Genomic DNA, 23,849 nt, shown 5'->3' with positions numbered 1-23,849 from the left:
ATTGCGCAGGCCAAAATGTATATATTTGACTTTTCCATAAAGAATTCTCAACACACAAGACAAACCATAAGATAAATAAATGTTGCCTTTCTCAAACAAGCAGTTTATCTGCAAAAGCACAAACAATGCATACCAACCAGTGTTTTGCAGTAGAGCTCAAGAGTTCAGCGTTCTACAGGATGGACATGGACAAACCATATCCAGGTTTGTACATATTAGGCAAATGTAAGAAAACTAAGACAGGGTGGGACTATCGGGGCTGGACCAAAAAACTAAAATGATTTAAGTTGTCCGTTGCAAAGCGTTTAAATAAAAAAAACAGTTGCGTGCCTTAATGCCCCAATGCTTAGTGTTGACATCACAGCGGTTTAGCTCTTTGGCGCTGCTTGCCTGACTTCCTCCCTGACTTGCTCTGGTGTGTCACTAGTCTCCCCCTCCTCTTCAGTCACTCTGGTCCCCTCCTCCTCTTGGGCCACGGTGACCACAGTCTTCCCCCTGGCGTGACCCCGCTCTACTTTCTGGAAGGCCAGGGGCACCTGGGAGAACAGGAACGTGTCCTCCACCACTGGAAGGATCTAAGGAGTGACAACACAATCCACCAATCAACAACCACCTCAAGGAAATGCCCTATGACTATGTGTAACTGGAACCAATGAAATGACTTGCTTGTTTTTGCAGTGAGCTGTGTGTATGGACCTCAACCAAGCAAACTAATACATACGTCAGGAGAACCCTAAACACACGAGTAATCTATGAACACATTCAACCGCCCATGTGACACATGAGTAATCTATGAACACATTCAACCGCCCATGTGCAAATCGTCTCCAAATTCATGCACAAGCGTCAACAAAAAAAAAAGAGGGAGGGGCTAGTGTTAAAAATGTGATGAGGAAATGACAATCCTGTGCCCCCCCCCTCCCACCACCCAACATGTTATTCTCGTCTGCGTCTCGTCATTAACAATGAATCGACCGGCTACTGGCGTCACAGTGAGAGACTGTGGAGATATAGTTTTCTAATAAAATGTTAAAAATATAAGTAGTGGTCACAAATATGTCAAATGGAGGTCATAAATGCAATCTGTGTAGTAACAAATGTTGTCAAATGTCACATTCACGAAAGCATATTTGACCACTTTTGTTTGCAAAGAAAGAAATATGTTTTTAAAATGTTCTGTTTTAACCAGAAAAAACCTGTCTTGCATTTATTTGTTATTTATTTTTGTTGATGGTGACTCATTTGCTTTTGGATCATGACATATGTTCATGAAACTATATGGGCATATTTACAGTCTGATATTTAAAAGTTGCATCTTCTATTCATGACCTACAACTAATATATTTTAAACATTTTGATAGAAATCTATCTCCATACTGACAGCGATTGGGGTGTGTGTGTGTGTGAGGTATGTCTGTGTGAATGGATTCCTGCCACCAGCACGGCACCCCCACACCCCAAAATGCCATGCTGTCCCTATAATCCCTGGGACAAAAGGGTATGGATTACACCCGTGACTGGGGGGGCACTTCAGCAAATGGCTGCTCAGCACTGTTGGAAACCCATTCACTGTTCAAATCTGACTCGCAGCCATCGACACAGGGGAACGCCCACACACAAAGACAGAGGGACTCTGAATATAGGACAATGCTTGGAATCTGTGGCATGTATAGACCCACCTACCTGGCTAGTTTCCATCTGTAGAAATGAGTTACTGTAGGATGTTATAGACTAGAGAATGCAGTAGCAGTACCTTTCCGGCATCCACCAGCTGGCTGACCTCGTCCAGCGCCGGGCCGTCTGGAGCGTAGAACCCCCAGCGGTAGAACACCCCGTTACACATGTTCTGACAGGGAAAGATCTGAACGTCAAGATACTATCCCACTTCAATTCAATACATCTTTATTGTCCCCAAAGGCCATAAACATACAGAAAACCGACCAGGGACTAAATATGAACAGCAAGCACAAACGCTGGTAAATGACCTTGATAATGACTGTTTGGTAGCACCATCTCATGCAGTGGACACATCCTATACAACACTGCATAGTCACATAATAATGCTAAGTTAACACGTGGTGGCATTATACTATGTGTCTCCAGAAATAAGTGAATGTGGTAGAATATGTCAACACCTTGTTATGCCAAACATGTCAAGTTATCGTCATGACAAGGATACGACATGATGATGGCACAAACAGATCTCAGAACAGGCTATGAAAGTGCCACTTGTGTGCCTGACTAGTAAGGCTATGTTGGCCCACTAGAGGTCCCCATTTGGCTGTGCTCTCTCAGGTACTGTGTCCAGCTCCAGCCCTAGTCTGTCTGTCTGTCTGTCTGTCCAGTGTGACTCATGCTTTAGCCCCGCAGTCGCCCGATATGGCCAGCCAGCTGCTCACCCAGACAATAGGGCCCTGAGCCAGAGGCTTGGCAGGAAACATACACACACAAACACACACATACAGGCATTTAGTGATTTGACTGCCTAAAAACGACCGTTTCAGCAGCCCCCCACGCCGGTGTGTGTAACTCACAGACAGTCTTGTGACTATTATAACTCACTGCCAGAGTCATTGTCCTTGCCTACCAGGCTTGTAATGTTCGGGAGGACTACATAGTCCCCAAAGCAGTAATCTGTCGTGGGCAGACTACTTAAACATGAATGGTGCCATAGATCAGTCTTTATACTATGGGCACTGATAGCCAACAAACAGCAATAGTTCCCGTGCTTAAGCTTATTTGAACCAATCACGATTTCACATCTTTCGAATTTCGGAAGGGGACATTCGGCCCATAGACTTGCCCGCAAAGAGAGAGGGTGGAGCTCCTCGTTCTAACATCTCTTCATCTCTTCTCTTAACATGTCTGGACCTTGAACTTAATCTAGCAGCTGACCAATTACACACACTCACACAGAGAGAGAGAGACACACACTCACACAGAGAGAGAGAGACACACTCACACAGAGAGATGCACACACACACACACACTCTCACAGAGAGATGCACACACACACACACACTCTCACAGAGAGATGCACACACACACTCTCACAGAGAGATGCACACACACACACACAGAGAGATGCACACACACACACACACTCACAGAGAGATGCACACACACACACACACTCACAGAGAGATGCACACACACACACACACTCACAGAGAGATGCACACACACACACACACACACTCACAGAGAGATGCACACACACACACACACACACACACAGAGATTCACACACACACACACACACACTCACAGAGAGATGCACACACACACACACACACACTCACAGAGAGATGCACACACACACACACACACTCACAGAGAGATGCACACACACACACACACACTCACAGAGAGATGCACACACACACACACACACTCACAGAGAGATGCACACACACACACACACTCACAGAGAGATGCACACACACACACACACACACTCACAGAGATGCACACACACACACACACACACTCACAGAGAGATGCACACACACACACACACACACACACTCACAGAGATGCACACACACACACACACACACTCACAGAGAGATGCACACACACACACACACACACTCACAGAGAGATGCACACACACACACACACACTCACAGAGAGATGCACACACACACACACACTCACAGAGAGATGCACACACACACACACTCACAGAGAGATGCACACACACACACTCACAGAGAGATGCACACACACACACACTCACAGAGAGATGCACACACACACACTCTCACAGAGAGATGCACACACACACACTCTCACAGAGAGATGCACACACACACACACTCTCACAGAGAGATACACACACTCACAGAGAGATACACACACTCACAGAGAGATACACTCTCACAGAGAGATACACACACTCACAGAGAGATACACTCTCACAGAGAGATGCACACACACACACAGAGATGCACACACACACACACTCTCACAGAGAGATGCACACACACACACACACTCACTCTCACAGAGAGATGCACACACACACACACACACTCACTCTCACAGAGAGATGCACACACACTCTCACAGAGAGATGCACACACACACACACACACACACACACTCACAGAGAGATGCACACACACACACACTCAGAGAGATGCACACACACACTCTCACAGAGAGATGCACACACACACTCTCACAGAGAGATGCACACACACTCTCACAGAGAGATGCACACACACTCTCACAGAGAGATGCACACACACTCTCACAGAGAGATGCACACACACTCTCACAGAGAGATGCACACACACTCTCACAGAGAGATGCACACACACTCTCACAGAGAGATGCACACACACTCTCACAGAGAGATGCACACACACACACTCACAGAGAGATGCACACACACTCTCACAGAGAGATGCACACACACTCTCACAGAGAGATGCACACACACACACTCACAGAGAGATGCACACACACACACTCACAGAGAGATGCACACACACACACTCACAGAGATGCACACACACACACTCACAGAGAGATGCACACACACACACTCACAGAGAGATGCACACACACACACTCACAGAGAGATGCACACACACACACTCTCACAGAGAGATACACACACTCTCACAGAGAGATGCACACACACACACACAGAGAGATGCACACAAACACACACTCTCACAGAGAGATGCACACACACTCTCACAGAGAGATACACTCACAGAGAGACACACACACTCTCACAGAGAGACACACACACACACTCTCACAGAGAGATACACACACACACTCTCACAGAGAGATACACACACACTCTCACAGAGAGATACACACACACTCTCACAGAGAGATACACACACACTCTCACAGAGAGATACACACACACTCTCACAGAGAGATACACACACACACTCTCACAGAGAGATACACACACACACTCTCACAGAGAGATACACACACACACTCTCACAGAGAGATACACACACACACTCTCACAGAGAGATACACACACACACTCTCACAGAGAGATACACACACACACTCTCACAGAGAGATACACACACACACTCTCACAGAGAGATACACACACACTCTCACAGAGAGATACACACACACACTCTCACAGAGAGATACACACACACACTCTCACAGAGAGAAAAAAAAGTATTTAGTCACCCACCAATTGTGCAAGTTCTCCCACTTAAAAAGATGAGAGGCCTGTAATTTTCATCATAGGTACACTTCAACTATGACTGACAAAATGAGGGAAAAAAATCCAGAAAATCACATTGTAGGATATTTAATGAATTTATTTGCAAATTATGGTGGAAAATAAGTATTTGGTCACCTACAAACAAGCAAGATTTCTGGCTCTCACAGACCTGTAACTTCTTATTTAAGAGGCTCCTCTGTCCTCCAATCGTTACCTGTATTAATGGCACCTGTTTGAACTTTTTATCAGTATAAAAGACACCTGTCCACAACCTCAAACAGTCACACTCCAAACTCCACTATGGCCAAGACCAAAGAGCTGTCAAAGGACACCAGAAACAAAATTGTAGACCTGCACCAGGCTGGGAAGACTGAATCTGCAATAGGTAAGCAGCTTGGTTTGAAGAAATCAACTGTGGGAGCAATTATTAGGAAATGGAAGACATACAAGACCACTGATAATCTCCCTCGATATGGGGCTCCACGCAAGATCTCACCCCGTGGGGTCAAAATGATCACAAGAACGGTGAGCAAAAATCCCAGAACCACACTGGGGGACCTAGTGAATGACCTGCAGAGAGCTGGGACCAAAGTAACAAAGCCTACCATCAGTAACACTACGCCGCCAGGGACTCAAATCCTGCAGTGCCAGACGTGTCCCCCTGCTTAAGCCAGTACATGTCCAGGTCCATCTGAAGTTTGCTAGAGAGCATTTGGATGATCCAGAAGAAGATTGGGAGAATGTCATATGGTCAGATGAAACCAAAATAGAACTTTTTGGTAAAAACTCAACTCGTTGTGTTTGGAGGACAAAGAATGCTGAGTTGCATCCAAAGAACACCATACCTACTGTGAAGCATGGGGGTGGAAACATCATGCTTTGGGGTTGTTTTTCTGCAAAGGGACCAGGACGACTGATCCGTGTAAATAAGAAGCATTTCAAGGTCCTGGAGTGGCCTAGCCAGTCTCCAGATCTCAACTCCATAGAAAATCTTTGGAGGGAGTTGAAAGTCCGTGTTGCCCAGCAACAGTCCCAAAACATCACTGCTCTAGAGGAGATCTGCATGGAGGAATGGGCCAAAATACCAGCAACAGTGTGTGAAAACCTTGTGAAGACTTACAGAAAACGTTTGACCTCTGTCATTGCCAACAAAGGGTATAACAAAGTATTGAGATAAAAGTTTATTGACCAAATACTTATTTTCCACCATAATTTGCAAATAAATTAATTTAAAATCCTACAATGTGATTTTCTGGATTTTAGTTGACGTGTACCTATGATGAAAATTACAGGCCTCTCATCTTTTTAAGTGGGAGAACTTGCACAATTGGTGGCTGACTAAATACTTTTTTGCCCCACTGTATTTACAGATATCTGCTGTAAATGGGAAGGTGCACAGCACAGAAGGAGCGAACAAGACCAAAAAGACAACATGAGAACAAGCAGACAAATGCTCATAAAAACAAAAATATAAGTCATACAGGCCATGGTTGCATCAGTCACATGGTGCCAACTGCCCCACCCTGGCCAAACTAAGGGGTTTCACTTATCTATTTTTCACACTATTGTAAAGCATTAGCACAGATTTTATTTTTTACATTGTCTTTTCCAGCATGGTTCTAGCAACTATGTTTTATGTGTAACCTAGCCAGCTCAGCGGTGTGAAAAGGCCCCTGTCACCCCCACCCTGACAGAGGGACAGGGTCGGTTGGTTTCGTCAAGTTACAATAAAGGCTTTTTAAACTTTCATATTGATATTTTCGGAAGTTTTGCGTATGTAACAGAGGTGAATCGGACTCCTGCTCTCGTGATGAGGTAGCCCTACCAGCGACTTGGTCTAATGGTTAAGACGTTTGTTTCCCGAGCGTAAGACCGAAGTTCAGACCTCATCCGTGACACGTATGCAATGTTCACACTGCCGGCATCAACTTGTTTTGCTAGCTTACCGTGATGGCCTTCTGGTGCAGGTTGAGCCCTGAGAGGACGGCTCCCTCTAGCAAGCCCATGGAGTCGGTGTTAAGCAGGAAGGGGGTGACCAGGGTCACGTATTTGGCCCCTGACCAAGACTTTAGCAGGCCCAGGGCCCACTGCTCCGAGTCCCCGCCCACATTGTCCAGGATCACGTCGAACCTGAGGGGGAACACAGGGAGACAGTGGTTATAATGAAAAAGTCTAACACACTATCCTGAGACTCTCTATTGACTCGGGTACTTTCTTTCACTTTGTTCAGTCCAGCACGGTTCCAACTAAGATGGAGGATGTGTAACCAGGTCAGCGCAGTAGAATTCTGCTTGATTCACTAGTGTAAACATGGTAAGAGAGAGGAAGAGGAAGAGGAAGAGAGAGACTCCGATCCACAACAACACAACACTCAAGATGGTCTTAAGTACTATACCTTCATGCTATTCAATAGACAAATATAGAAGTCAACCTGACGATAAACTGAGATGTCAAGCCAAGCTTAAGGGCTTGAAGTGTGTCTTCACTCAGGACCACTGAGACAAGGTTATCAGCCACCCAACCCTCCCCCAATGGAGAGCATTTAGTCTCCCATTCTAGTCCTTGAGCCATGTTGCCATGGAAACCAGGAAGTGAATCAGTGAGCAGGTGTGCCAAATCAACCTTGCTCAGCTGTGTGGGTGGGTAATGTTGTTTATGACGTTGGCCAGGGAGAGAGTCGGTGGGGAAAGTGGTATTCGAGTGGGAACGTGTCTCAGAAATATGTTGACAGATCAAAACTAGAGGAGAATCTCAATGGATAAAATAGGGTTTATTTACGATACATGATCTCTTTGAGGCCTCATTATCTTCTAGTGTTGTGGCCCTGTCTCATTATCTTCTAGTGTTGTGGCCCTGTCTCATTATCTTCTAGTGTTGTGGCCCTGTCTCATTATCTTATAGTGTTGTGGCCCTGTCTCATTATCTTATAGTGTTGTGGCCCTGTCTCATTATCTTATAGTGTTGTGGCCCTGTCTCATTATCTTCTAGTGTTGTGGCCCTGTCTCATTATCTTCTAGTGTTGTGGCCCTGTCTCATTATCTTCTAGTGTTGTGGCCCTGTCTCATTATCTTCTAGTGTTGTGGCCCTGTCTCATTATCTTCTAGTGTTGTGGCCCTGTCTCAGGAGACACATCACAGGGTTGTAAAAAGGGTTTTAAACATTCCTTGATACACACACTTTTACATTATTCCAACTAATAAAACACACTTTTCCAGCAGTCCCAGCTCCGTGGCCACGTCTCCCGCCGTGTAGTCCACCACTTCATCCGCCCCCAGACCCCTCACCAGTCCCTCGGCATTGTGGGAGCAGGTCACTGTCACGTGGGCGCCCCAGGCCTTCAGCAGCTACAGAGGAAACAGACACTTAGTGAGCGAGACACCTCTCTGTGTGGCTGTGTGTTGATGTGTATATACTCTCTATGATTGCACAAGGTCAACCAACCACTGGTGCTGATGTGAGGTGAGTCTTTAGTGTTGGTGCTATGAGCTGCTGGTCATATCTGAAAGGTCCTTACCTGGATGGAGAATGTTCCAACACCACCTGAGGCACCAGTGATAAGAACTCTGAGAGAGGGGGGGGGGAGATGGAAAGAGAGGGAAAGAGAGAGAGAGGGAAAGAGAGAGAAAGAGAGAGAGGGAAAGAGAGAGAAAGAGAGAGAAAGATGGAAAGAGAGGGAAAGAGAGAGAGACAGGGTGGGAGAGGGAGAGATCAGACATGGAGGTCAGGATTCAAAGAGAGAAGATGATCCATCTATGTTCAGTGTAACACCTATATCAGACAAAGTATCGCTGGCTGCTTAGCCGAGCGCCAGAGTGAGCATCATGCAGCAGTGATGTCACTCTGCGTGACGCTTAAAGTAAAGCTACTCTTGCTCAAACCAAGACCATGTTTTTTGGTATAGTGATTGGTTAGAACGCTGCTTTAGAAGTGCAAAGTGTTGGTCTAGGGTTTGTGGCCAAAGTGGAACAGGGTGGAGGACCTACTGTCACAGAACAGGAGCGATGTCTGGGAGAGGGAGAAATTTGGTCATGTATGGATGTGTGTGTACTTGCCGTTTGTTAGTGCAGTTGTTTCTGCACAGGCCGCCCGCGTTGACCAGGGCCGACAGGGCCGTGGCAGCCACGTACGGGATGGACGCCGCCTCCCTGTGACTCAGCGACCTTGGTTTGTGGGAGACCTGAGGTGGGAGGGCACACAAATACAATTTTTATTCATACAAGTACACACACACACACAAACACAGGGTAACTACTAGAAGGACATACAGTCGGCACAAACTCTCACACACACATCTGTCCGTGCTTAACTGTTCCTCCTCCCTCCCCTTACCCTTTCTTTTGTTTCAGGCAACGATGGGAAAGCAGAACGACTGGAGTTGCTGCAAGGACAGGACAACAGGACAGGACAGCAGGACAGGACAACAGAGGACAGGACAGCAGAGGACAGGACAGGACAACAGAGGACAGGACAACAGGACAGGACAACAGAGGACAGGACAGGACAACAGGACAGGACAGCAGGACAGGACAGGACAGCAGGACAGGACAACAGAGGACAGGACAGCAGAGGACAGCAGGACAGGACAACAGAGGACAGGACAGCAGAGGACAGGACAGGACAACAGAGGACAGGACAACAGAGGACAGGACAACAGAGGACAGGACAACAGAGGACAGGACAACAGAGGACAGGACAGCAGGACAGGACAGCAGGACAGGACAACAGAGGACAGGACAACAGAGGACAGGACAGCAGGACAGGACAACAGAGGACAGGACAACAGAGGACAGGACAACAGAGGACAGGACAGGACAACAGGACAGGACAGCAGGACAGGACAGGACAGCAGGACAGGACAGGACAGCAGGACAACAGAGGACAGGACAGCAGGACAGGACAGCAGGACAGGACAGCAGGACAGGACAGGACAGCAGGACAGGACAGCAGGACAGGACAACAGGACAGCAGGACAACAGAGGACAGGACAGGAGGACAGGACAGCAGGACAGCAGGATAGCATGCTGATAAGTGCCAAACAAATGATGCACCCCACAACTCAGTTTGTCTGGCTAGCCTAATTGCTGCTTTCACTGGCTCATGGAACCAGTTGTATTGTGAGTCTTAATTAATTATGCACACTTCGTTGTAATATGATTACATAATAATAGACTTGCACCTCATCCAAGTTTGTTTTCCACGTTCTCTCAGTTGAAGCAAGGGTTCATAGAAAGCGATGCCCCCTGGTTCTTCCATTTGTTTGAAAACAGAGCCATTAAAATAAGCTAATATTCTCCTCTATAACAGAGCCATTAAAATAAGCTAATATTCTCCTCTATAACAGAGCCATTCAAATCTGAAAGAAGCCCATGTTCTTTTCTATTCAGCAGACGACTGAACACCAAGAGGGTGGTCTGTCTTACAAAGACTAAGATAGATTTTCATGAAACAATTCAGTTTCTACATGTATAATGGGATAACACAATGAATGAAAACCTGTTTGGAAAACAATTCAGAATAACAATACATGCCATTTAGCAGACACTTTTATCCAAACATACATACATACATACATTTTATGGACGGTTGGTCCCGGGAATCAAAACCACTATCCTGGCGTCGGAGGGGACATGCTCTACTAGCTGAGAACCACCCTATGTCATTGCATTAATAAAAATGTACACGTAGCATACACAGCCATTGTAGAATTACCTCATACTCTGTCAGATTCACCATCTCTGCTAGGCTGCCCTGCTTCCATGGAGGGACGGCCGCCCACACCTGTGAAGAAGAAAAAACACAACACACACACAAAAAAACAGACAAAATAATATATATATCATTTCAAAAAAATTATAATTTCAACACATCAGTTATTTACAATAACATCGTAATGCAGACGAAACACACAAAACAACGCCAAAGTCCTCTAAAAACAAAATCAAACTTGTTACAATAAGCAGACAGGCAACCACCAGACAGTTAGAACGTTTGGACTAGACGAGTTTCTGCGCACCACCTGCAGCCCGGCGGAGGCTCAGCAGAGGAGCCCAGACGGGGCCCTGCTGAGGGGGCCAGCCAAGCCACAACCACTAGGGATGGAAAAATACATTCTAAGGGTATCTCTGTAATCCTACTTGATAAACAAGGTATCAGATAATGAGTGTGACAAGTGTGGAACAAAAAAACAACACCTGTTTCATTCCTGCCAACAATGCAAATACTTTCCCAGTAGGTAAAAAGTATGGCCAGGTGCGTTTTCATTCTATCAGCAAAACGGCTGTTCTCTTGAATGTCACAAGAAGGCACTGTGCATGCCATCCCGACTTAGCATGGTTGTGTTCAGTAAACACCAAATTAAGGAACCCGAGTAAAAACTGGAGAGACAACTTGGACTTGTTCAATAACAAATGTCCATTTTCATTTTCCGTTGCAAAACGTTTTGCTACGGTCAGACCTAATGACTGTTACAAGGCCACATCAGAGATGCTCAACTACGTACCTCATCTCCTGGTTTGAAATGGGTCACTCCCGACCCACAATCCAACACCACGCCAGAGACATCCCGACCCAGTATGATGGGAAACTCGCCGCCGTTCTGACCCAAAGACACCGGGTCCCGTCTCAGCTTCAGAAGATTTGACCCATACCCTCCTGAGAAATATAAACAGACAGATTAGTAAAACAATTGTGATATAGATGCAAAATTATTCCCATGACAGCTAATGCAACTGACTGAAAGGAGATATGACAATGAGCATATTGACATTATAGACTTATACTTACTCCTCATGGATATGTCGAGAGGGTTGAGGCTTGCAGCGTGGACCTGGATTAAGACCTCACTTGCTGAGTTGACACTGGGAGCTGTGGCATCTTCAGTGAACCGCAGTACCCCATTGTTGCCATACTCGTCAATCACCCAAGCTGGCATGCTGGACCGCAATCTCGAAGAGGAGCTGAGATTTCTTCGGAGGGAGCATATGATGTTCCCAGAACTAGCCATCTTTGTAGTTAAAGCAAGTGCTCTTGCATGGGGCAAAAATAGCTGCCTGCAGCACGCCGTGACTTTGACAGAGCCCATATCGAATGTTATTACCCCCCTACTGAAATGTCTAGCAAATCAACTGTGTAGAAAAGTATAAATGGCTTCATGCACTGTCTAACGTAAGGCCTACATGTCAATAGTACGATAATTATTAAATGTCAGCGTTGAGGTGACATGTAGCTATTCATTAAACATTCACACTCATAGAAATACCTTAAAGGTTTAATGAATTACCATGAAGCTACGAGAGCGTTACCCGAAATTATGCACGAACGAAAATCCCAAAATATCTTTATCTTGATAACTAAAATTAATAAGTTACATGACGTGCCTCTGGTACATAACTTACACAACATTCGCTTCCTACTCTGTGCTCTCAGTTACCGCTGACCTCATTCTTCTTCGTGTAGTTTTCCGGCAGACTATATGCTTTGTCGTGTATTGCTGCCTTTAACAGGTCGGAGTGTGAAGTGCACATTTCCTTCACAGAGCCGAAAACTAACTATACATTTAGTATGCAAAGAGAGAAAAAAGAAGAAGAAGAAAAAGAAGTGAGGCTCCACCCCAACCTCCCACTCCCTTCCCAACCCCATCCACCTAACATGTCTCCCTCCAGCCACCACTGAACTAGGCTAATATAACTCGCCAGCTTGTCATCCTAAAACCCGCAAATGAGTTACCTCTGGTTTGTTCAGAAATCTCTATGGGGAAAATAAATGGGGGAAGATTAGGGTTTTGGGAAAAATGCAGAAAACAAGGTCCAAGGTTAACACAGGTTTAGGATATCTTATGTGTTTTGTTCTCGGATAATATCAGCCAGTTAACGTGACCTTTATGAATTATGAAGCCTTTATGTGCCTCTTGCGCTTTTTTATTACAGAAAAAAAGGTGACGTTAGCTGATGAAGATTATGTCATAAAACAAAACGCATAAGATCTCCTAAACCTGTATTTACCACAGACCTTATTTTCAGCAGTTAGCCAAAAAAAAACTACAAAAAAACTATTATTTCCCTATAGGCTTTCTCCACCTAATCAATGCTGGTGCTTCTACACCTGCATTGCTTGTTGTTTGGGGTTTTAGGCTGGGTTTCTGTACAGCACTTTGAGATATCAGCTGATGTACAAAGGCCTATATAAATTGATTTGATTTGATTGCCTACTAAAAAGGCTCCATTACTGTTTCTCTCTAGTGTGCCAAATCTTTGTGTCAGCCAGGAAAAATCTGCTTGATAAGATGGTGTGAGGGACAGATCGGTAACTTTGGCTTGCTGTAATGATTTGTTTGTAGTGTTTCTCTTAGCATCTGTTTGCATAATCGATCACCTGAGACTCTGGAGCTTTATACCAGGGTTAGAGTCAATTCTTAATCGAGTTGAGAAATTGCTCTTTAATTCCAATTCAATTCTGGAATTTGAATTGACTTAAAATTGGCCACAGAATTTGAATTGAATTTGAATGAAAGGAAGTAGAATTGAATCCAATGCAACTCAAATGGCTTGTTTATTCTACACATCACCATGATGTCACATTCTGACATTTATTTCCTTTGTTTTGTCATTATTTAGTATGGTCAGGGCGTGCGTTGGGGTGGGCAGTTTATGTTTGTTTTTCTATGATTTTGGGATTTCTATGTTTCGGCCTAGTATGGTTCTCAATCAGAGGCAGGTGTCATTAGTTGTCTCTGATTGAGAATCATACTTAGGTAGCCTGGGTTTCACTGTGTGTTTGTGGGTGATTGTTCCTGTCTCTGTACCAGATAGGGCTGTTTTGGGTTTTGCCACAGTTCTTGTTTTGTTAGTTTATTCATGTATAGTGTCTTTATAAATTAAACATGAATAACCACCACGCTGCGTTTTGTTCCGCCTCTCCTTCAAGTAAAAAAAAACGTTACACATGATCATGTTTATTTGACCATCCTCTATGGTTAACACTACTATGTAGTTCATTTTTTTTATTCTAAGATTGTTGTGGGTTGTCTATAATAATTCATAATCCTCTTAATGTTTTTTTAATATCAGAAAAATACATTTCCGATAATGTATTAGATTCATTGTTTGAATTGAATTACATTCTGAAATTCTGAATTGACCCCAACCCTGCTTTATACAGTACAGTGTGTGTTCAGTGAAAGAACAGGGGTTTATTTACTCTGGGAACCAAACGGAAGCAAACAGGACGAAAAGGGGAGGCATTATTAACTGAATTTGTCCACATTTGTTGCACATTTTTCTATGGTGTGCGTTAATGAATATACTCCTGCTTTTGGTTCCTTAGGATTGACCTCCGGCCACACCATAGATTCTAATGTAGGTTAATTTATTTAATAGGTTGCACAGACATGGTGACATGCAATTCAAGGATCTTGGGACCAAATGATATGAATAAAGATGCCTGGGGTCCCCTGAGGCCAGAGAGGACAGTTCAACAGAGATTGACTCACATTCATTTGGAATAGTTTGTGTCAAATCAAATCAAATGAAATTGTATTTGTCACATGTGTCGAATACAACAGGTGTAGAACTTACAGTGAAATGTTTACTTACAAGCCCTTAACCAATAATGCAGTTTTTAGAAAAATACCCCTAAAAAAAATGTTTTTTATTAAAGAGCAGCAATAAAATAACAATAGCGAGACTATATACAGGGGGTATCAGTTGATGGTTTGGGTTTTCGGATGATAATGACATGGTGATCATTTGAATTAGCTTAGCCTATCCTGGTTTATCTTGATTGCGTTATCTCTGCCTTGATTCTACTACAGTTATACTCCATGTGCAGCCTATTTCACTACTGCTTCCCTGTTTGTAATGAAAAGACACTAGTCAGAAATATACAGTAGCCCAACTTGTATCACTTTATCTAATTCTTTCCTATGGTTTATTTAGTAAATATTTTCTTAACTCTATTTTCTCAAAACTGCTTTGTTGGTTAAGGGCTTGTAAGTAAGAATTTCACCGGAATGTCTAAACCTGTTAATATTCAGTGCATGTGACAAATAACATTTGATTTAATTTGATTAATGAGCTCACGAGCAGTAGTCTACAGAGCATTGGTTCAACTTCAAACAGTAGAAGATGAACCCATAGAGTTTCACAGAAATACTCTGCCTCAAATGAGTGCTAGTTGAGATTGGAGCAAAAGATTGTACCCAGAGCCTCTGAAGCGGAATAACCATGGTCCTCGTCCAAATGGCACCATATTCCCTATAAAGTGCACTACTTTTGACCAGATCCCTATGGGCCCTGGTCAAAAATAGTGCACTACATATGGAATAAGGTGCCGTTTGGGACATAGCCCATGACTCAGCATGCCAATAAACTGAGCTGGTATTAAAATCACACAGATCTCTTGGGGGATAGGAAGGAGGACGCACATATTGGATACTTTGTTTCAGACCACCTCATTACGGTAGAGGCTGCCTAATGAAGTGTGAGGGGCCATTCTCATTATAACAAGGAGTGAGTCCCAATTATCGCTCCTTTCTCCCAAAGTGTGCAGCTGTTCATGTCCCTTCACTGATTTGAAAGAAAATTGCTGGTATAATTAATATGGTGGAATTTCGCCTAGCCAGCACCTTACCTAAACAGGTGTGTGTTTCCAATGCTTTTGGATTTGTGGGGAACAAGTAAATAAGTGCAAACGTCAGGAGAAAGGAGATATTATTGCAGGGATCATCAACTAGATTAAGCCGCGGGCTGATTTCTTCTTGAGCGGACGGTCGGGGGGCCAGAACGTAATTACAAATCATTTGTAGACTGCAAATTGACTGCAAGAAGACCAAACAGATATAATATTTGACTAAAACATAATTACTTCAAATCTTGCTTACATCTGTATATAAACCCTGTATTATTGGGACACACCCTGAGGAACCTGGCTGCAGTTCTGTGTTCTGAGTGTCCTTACTATTTAACGCTGTATGAAAAGGTTTGAAGATGGCTAGAGCTTTTCCCTCACAGACTTATGAGGACACACATGGATCAGACTCTCACTAGCATCCCTTTTAAAATGTGTTTGTGTGTGGGGCTGTGGAGGGGCGTCCTGATTCTCAGTCTTATAACAGCCTGGTATAGCTTCTTATCTGGGTCTCTTTCGCCATCCTGGGACTGATAGCCTACATCACATGGTCGAGTCAGACTACAGTCTAAATAGACATGCGTTTAATTGATCACATTTAGTGTGTTAATTTTTTAAATAAAAATTGGGAGTAGATCAGCTTCAATATTGCAGATAGAATCTGGCTTCCATCAATGTAATTGTCTGCATCATTTCCAATGGCCATATATATATTTGACAAATATCTATATCATATATATCCTACCTTTCAAAAGTTTGGTACTCCCTGTATATAGCTCCACATTGATCTGGTACTGGTACTCACTGTATATAGCTCCACATTGATCTGGTACTGGTACTCCCTGTATGTAGCTCCACATTGATCTGGTACTGGTACTCTCTGTATATAGCTCCACATTGATCTGGTACTGGTACTCCCTGTATATAGCTCCACATTGATCTGGTACTGGTACTCCCTGTATATAGCTCCACATTGATCTGGTACTGGTACTCCCTGTATATAGCTCCACATTGATCTGGTACTGGTACTCCCTGTATGTAGCTCAACATTGATCTGGTACTGGTACTCCCTGTATATAGCTCCACATTGAACTGGTACTCCCTGTATATAGCTCCACATTGATCTGGTACTGGTACTCCCTGTATATAGCTCCACATTGAACTGGTACTCCCTGTATATAGCTCCACATTGATCTGGTACTGGTACTCCCTGTATATAGCTCCACATTGATCTGGTACTGGTACTCCCTGTATATAGCTCCACATTGATCTGGTACTGGTACTCCCTGTATATAGCTCCACATTGATCTGGTACTGGTACTCCCTGTATATAGCTCCACATTGATCTGGTACTCCCTGTATATAGCTCCACATTGATCTGGTACTGGTACTCCCTGTATATAGCTCCACATTGATCTGGTACTGGTACTCCCTGTATATAGCTCCACATTGAACTGGTACTCCCTGTATATAGCTCCACATTGATCTGGTACTGGTACTCCCTGTATATAGCTCCACATTGATCTGGTACTGGTACTCCCTGTATATAGCTCCACATTGAACTGGTACTCCCTGTATATAGCTCCACATTGATCTGGTACTGGTACTCCCTGTATATAGCTCCACATTGATCTGGTACTGGTACTCCCTGTATATAGCTCCACATTGATCTGGTACTGGTACTCCCTGTATATAGCTCCACATTGATCTGGTACTGGTACTCCCTGTATATAGCTCCACATTGAACTGGTACTCCCTGTATATAGCTCCACATTGAACTGGTACTGGTACTCCCTGTATATAGCTCCACATTGATCTGGTACTGGTACTCCCTGTATATAGCTCCACATTGATCTGGTACTGGTACTCCCTGTATATAGCTCCACATTGATCTGGTACAGGTACTCCCTGTATATAGCTCCACATTGATCTGGTACTGGTACTCCCTGTATATAGCTCCACATTGATCTGGTACTGGTACTACCTGTATATAGCTCCACATTGATCTGGTACTGGTACTCCCTGTATATAGCTCCACATTGATCTGGTACTGGTACTCCCTGTATATAGCTCCACATTGATCTGGTACTGGTACTCCCTGTATATAGCTCCACATTGATCTGGTACTGGTACTCCCTGTATATAGCTCCACATTGATCTGGTACTGGTACTCCCTGTATATAGCTCCACATTGATCTGGTACTGGTACTCCCTGTATATAGCTCCACATTGATCTGGTACTGGTACTTCCTGTATATAGCTCCATTCTTGCATATTTTTTTTTTTTTTTTTTTGCTATTATTTCATTTGAATTATTATTTTGAAAATCTGCATTGTTCAGAAGGACTCGTAAGCATTTCACAGTAAAGTCTACGCCAGCTGTATTCGGCACGTGAAAAAATAACATGTGGTTTGATTTGATTTGATATTGAATGGATGCCTTGATGCGGATGCGTTAATAAAGACTGAGAGGTGCACAGGTTCCACGACAACCCATATGAAAGGGGCTGCGCTGAAGGAGGATATTTTTAGAATGGTCAAGTGGTTTGTTCTCCCTGGAAACCAGCCTGCTGCTGCTTCAGTGATTGGGTACTTGCCGTCAGCCAAGCCAAGCCGTGGACCAAGGAATAGAGGCCTAACTAGCTCCTGGAAGGCTTATCACTATGGATGGGCTGGAACCCAAAGGTTTTTTTCAAGGCAGAGATGTTGTACGTAGTAAATGCCCTTCTGTTTCAGAGTAACCTGGGTTGTGTTCATTAAGCACCAAACGGAGGAAACCGGCTGAATCACGGAGGTTTTAGCTGGGCTTGTCGAATGACAAATGCTTGTTTTCATTTTATTTATTTATTGCATTTTTTTTGTGCCGCAATGATCACAACCCAGGATGATGTTGTTCATCACAGCACAATCAACTCAGCATTATCCTAGTGTGTGGGGATGATTCACACTCATGAGTCTTTTCCTCGTGTCTGGTTGGTCAGTTGGAAATCCCTTTGGTTGCGTCCCAATAATCTCCTCTTCCTCCTGAAGTGTGCACTCGTTCACTACTCCCCACAAGGCTAAAAGCATTGGACCGATGTAGGCCCGGGCTAGAAAGAAGGACTTTTCATATACCGGTCAAGTGAACAAGTGTATACTTCGGGAGAATGGAGAGGTTATTGGTATGCAACCATTGCTTCCCCTACCCCTCTGCTTCAAGCACAGCGGTTGACAGACCATATTCAGTACAGTTTATCATGTGATAATCTTGGCTCTAAGAGGATATAAAACACCAATTACACATTACATTTACATTTAACATTTAAGTCATTTAGCAGACGCTCTTATCCAGAGCGACTTACAAATTGGACATCTGTATGATAACTTACACTACAACTACACTTTTTGGGGTCACTTACAAATGTCCTTGTTTTTGAAAGGAAATCACATTTTTTTGTCCATTAAAATAAAATAAAGTTGATCAGAAATACAGTGTAGACATTGTTAATGCTGTAAATTACTATTGTAGCTGGAAACGTCAGATTTATGGAATATATATGGAATATCTACATAGGTATACACGATCGTCGTAAGCATACTCAGACCAAAGCGCAGCGTTATCTGGGTTCCACATATTTATTTAATGAAACACACAAAAACATCAAAGGAGTGCTCAAAGGCACTTACACAAAAACAAGATCCCACAAAATACAGTGGGGAAATGGCTGCCTAAATATGATCCCCAATCAAAGACAAAGATAAACAGCTGCCTCTGACGTGGAACCATACCAGACCAACATAGAACGAAACAACCTAGATAGGAACACCCCCCCCAGTCACACCCCGACCTAAACAAAATAGAGAATAAAAAATGCTTGTGAAAGGGCGTGACAGACCCATTATCAGCAATCATCACTCCTGTGTTCCAATGGCACGTTGTGTTAGCTAATTTAGCTAGTTTGCGCCGTTCTGTGAAGGGAATAGTACACAGCATTGTACGAGATCTTCAGTTTCTTGGCAATTTCTCGCATGGAATAGCCTTCATTTCTGAGCACAAGAATAGACTGACAAGTTTCAGAAGAAAGGTATTTGTTTCTGGCCATTTTGAGCCTGTAATTGAACCCACAAATGCTTATGCTTCAGATACTCAACGTGTCTAAAGAAGGCCAGTTTTATTGCTTCTTTAATCAGGACAACAGTTTTCAGCTGTGCTAACATAATTGCAAAATGGTTTTCTAATGATCATTAGCCTTTTAAAATGATAAACTTGGTTTAGCTAATATATCGTGTCATTGGAACACAGGAGTGATGGTTGCTAATAATGGGTCTCTGTACGCCTATGTAGATATTCCATTAAAAAATCAGCTGTTTCCAGCTACAATAGTAATTTACAACATTAACAATGTCTACTCTGTATTTCTAATCAATTTGATGTTATTTCAATGGACAAAAAATGTGCTTTTCTTTCATAAACAAGGACATTTCTAAGCGACCCCAAACTTTTGAACGCGAGTGTACATTTCAACAAGGTTACTCGTATATTTGATTTGAGACCTCACTTGCTGCAGTCTCAGTTGATTCAATCCAATACATTTACAGTAGAGTAGGCTATATGACATTTAATATCAGACAGACCCATTTAATATCAGCCAGACCCGTTTAATATCAGCCAGACCCATTTAATATCAGACAGACCCATTTAATATCAGACAGACCCGTTTAATATCAGACAGACCCGTTTAATATAAAAAAGACCCATTTAATATCAGACAGACCCATTTCATATCAGCCAGACCCATTTAATATCAGCCAGACCCGTTTAATATCAGACAGACCCGTTTAATATAAAAAAGACCCATTTAATATCAGACAGACCCGTTTAATATCAGACAGACCCATTTAATATCAGAAAGACCCGTTTAATATCAGCCAGACCTGTTTAATATCAGCCAGACCCATTTCATATCAGCCAGACCCATTTAATATAAAAAAGACCCATTTCATATCAGCCAGACCCGTTTAATATCAGCCAGACCCATTTAATATCAGACAGACCCATTTAATATAAAAAAGACCCATTTAATATCAGCCAGACCCGTTTAATATCAGACAGACCCGTTTAATATCAGACAGACCCATTTAATATCAGCCAGACCCGTTTAATATCAGACAGACCCATTTAATATCAGACAGACCCATTTAATATAAAAAAGACCCATTTAATATCAGCCAGACCCGTTTAATATCAGACAGACCCGTTTAACATCAGACAGACCCATTTAATATAAAAAAGACCCATTTAATATCAGCCAGACCCATTTAATATCAGACAGACCCGTTTAATATCAGACAGACCCATTTAATATAAAAAAGACCCATTTAATATCAGACAGACCCATTTAATATCAGACAGACCCGTTTAATATCAGACAGACCCGTTTAATATAAAAAAGACCCATTTAATATCAGACAGACCCATTTAATATAAAAAAGACCCATTTAATATCAGCCAGACACGTTTAACATCAGACAGACCCATTTAATATCAGCCAGACCCGTTTAATATCAGACAGACCCATTTAATATAAAAAAGACCCATTTAATATCAGCCAGACCCGTTTCATATCAGACAGACCCATTTAATATCAGACAGACCCATTTAATATCAGACAGACCCATTTAATATCAGACAGACCCGTTTAATATCAGACAGACCCATTTAATATAAAAAAGACCCATTTAATATCAGACAGACCCGTTTAATATCAGACAGACCCATTTAATATAAAAAAGACCCATTTAATATCAGACAGACCCATTTAATATAAAAAAGACCCATTTAACATCAGACAGACCCATTTAATATCAGACAGACCCATTTAATATCAGACAGACCCATTTAATATCAGACAGACCCATTTAATATCAGACAGACCCGTTTAATATCAGACAGACCCATTTAATATAAAAAAGACCCATTTAATATCAGACAGACCCATTTAATATCAGACAGACCCATTTAATATCAGACAGACCCGTTTAATATCAGACAGACCCATTTAATATAAAAAAGACCCATTTAATATCAGACAGACCCATTTAATATCAGACAGACCCGTTTAATATCAGAAAGACCCGTTTAATATCAGCCAGACCTGTTTAATATCAGCCAGACCCATTTCATATCAGCCAGACCCATTTAATATAAAAAAGACCCATTTCATATCAGCCAGACCCGTTTAATATCAGCCAGACCCATTTAATATCAGACAGACCCTTTTAATATCAGAAAGACCCATTTAATATCAGAAAGACCCGTTTAATATCAGTCAGACCTGTTTAATATCAGCCAGACCCATTTCATATCAGCCAGACCCATTTAATATAAAAAAGACCCATTTCATATCAGCCAGACCCGTTTAATATCAGCCAGACCCATTTAATATCAGCCAGACCCATTTAATATCAGCCAGACCCATTTAATATCAGCCAGACCCGTTTAATATCAGCCAGACCCATTTAATATCAGCCAGACCCATTTAATATCAGCCAGACCCATTTAATATCAGCCAGACCCGTTTAATATCAGAAAGACCCATTTAATATCAGACAGACCCGTTTAATATCAGCCAGACCCATTTAATATCAGCCAGACCCGTTTAATATCAGAAAGACCCGTTTAATATCAGAAAGACCCATTTAATATCAGCCAGACCCGTTTAATATCAGACAGACCCATTTAATATCAGCCAGACCCATTTAATATCAGCCAGACCCGTTTAATATCAGAAAGACCCATTTAATATCAGCCAGACCCGTTTAATATCAGCCAGACCCATTTAATATCAGCCAGACCCATTTAATATCAGACAGACCCATTTAATATCAGCCAGACCCGTTTAATATCAGCCAGACCCATTTAATATCAGCCAGACCCATTTAATATCAGACAGACCCGTTTAATATCAGAAAGACCCAAGGTCAAAGTCACTTTTCCTGAGGAAAGACAGAAAAGAGAGAAAGAAATACGTGAATCAACATGGGTGTCCCTGTCTAATAAAATTTGTAAAAATGTGTCACCACATTCCCCTGATACAACCACCCCCGTCCCAAACACACACAAAACATCAGGTCTCTCGCATCACTGGTCACTGTCCCTCAGAAAGGAGGCTCTAGCATATAGGAAACACAATGCAGTACGTCAGTCATCGGAGGACAGATAGCATCTTGTCTGCAGGCTTCCTCCACAGTGCAAGGACAGCATCGGAAATATAATACACGCTCCAGCCTCTGTTTATCCTGCAGATTAGCAGGCTTTTTATGCTGGTGGGGGAGTTATTGCCCTCTGTGTTGGAAAAGTAGCCTACAGGGAGAAGCCCTTCGGTCGGCACATTGATTTCAGAACAGACAGTACTCGTCGACCCACACACCACCAAACCTGGGCTCAAGTAGTGTTCGTTGTCGATCAAATAGTTTAGCTGCTCTCGATCAAGATTGCCTGGCTGGCCGTGCAATGGAACTAATCGAGCAGTTCCAAAAGTGCAAATCGGCTAAATGGAACCTATAGAGTAGTACCCAAAGTGGCAAACCGCACCCATCTGGCATCACTCCAGACATATTTGATTAAACACTTAAAGTATTTGGAAGACAACAAATACTACTTGAACCCAGGTTTGGAACACATCACCATGAGTTTGAGTTTGAGAGTTGGAGGTTGTGTTTTGGTTGTGTTTTGGTTGAGGAGCTCAGTGCTCATTCCTGCTCTGCCCTTGCCTGACGATTCAAACTGAATTCTTCCCCTGCTCTATGTTCGCTACATTCTTCAGTCTGAGACTGCCATCATTGAAGCCATTTGTGGTGACGTCAAAATGAGGGGTATTGTCCAAAAAAAAGTTATCAGCGATAGGATCATTTCTAACCAATCAGAGTATCGAAGCCAATGAAGGATTTGCTAGCTAAAGTAAATCACGCATGCACGTACGCATGCACGCACACACACACACACACACACACACACACACACACA

At 43.0% G+C, this 23,849-nt stretch overlaps 1 protein-coding gene across 1 annotated transcript; it reads right to left on the bottom strand.

The window, feature by feature from the left end:
• Nucleotide 1: 1 nt before the first annotated feature.
• On the bottom strand, nucleotides 2–12,686 carry LOC135506177 (reticulon-4-interacting protein 1 homolog, mitochondrial-like). The gene is made up of 9 exons (XM_064925656.1): nucleotides 12,005–12,686; nucleotides 11,721–11,872; nucleotides 10,931–10,999; nucleotides 9,274–9,398; nucleotides 8,736–8,784; nucleotides 8,429–8,565; nucleotides 7,168–7,351; nucleotides 1,754–1,846; nucleotides 2–575 (listed from the first exon to the last, which is right to left on the bottom strand). The coding sequence occupies exons 1-9, from the start codon at nucleotides 12,300–12,302 to the stop codon at nucleotides 369–371; spliced, it is 1,314 nt and encodes a 437-aa protein (XP_064781728.1). The 5' UTR covers nucleotides 12,303–12,686; the 3' UTR covers nucleotides 2–368.
• Nucleotides 12,687–23,849: the final 11,163 nt, after the last annotated feature.

Source organism: Oncorhynchus masou, chromosome 19 (genome assembly GCF_036934945.1).
Source record: "Oncorhynchus masou masou isolate Uvic2021 chromosome 19, UVic_Omas_1.1, whole genome shotgun sequence".
Taxonomy (NCBI): Eukaryota; Metazoa; Chordata; class Actinopteri; order Salmoniformes; family Salmonidae; genus Oncorhynchus; species Oncorhynchus masou.
Note: the sequence above shows the minus strand (reverse complement) of the source record. Positions and strands in the feature narration are given on the sequence as shown.

Bases quoted from the DNA above. Each gene is read 5' to 3' on its own strand.
- LOC135506177 (XM_064925656.1), bottom strand. From the start codon at position 12,302: ATGGGCTCTGTCAAAGTCACGGCGTGCTGCAGGCAGCTATTTTTGCCC. The intron at 8,785-9,273 runs GCAAGTACACAC...CCCCTCTCTCAG, and splicing joins AACAACTGCACTAACAAACG to AGTTCTTATCACTGGTGCCT. The intron at 576-1,753 runs GTACTGCTACTG...GTCACTCCTTAG, and splicing joins AGCTGGTGGATGCCGGAAAG to ATCCTTCCAGTGGTGGAGGA.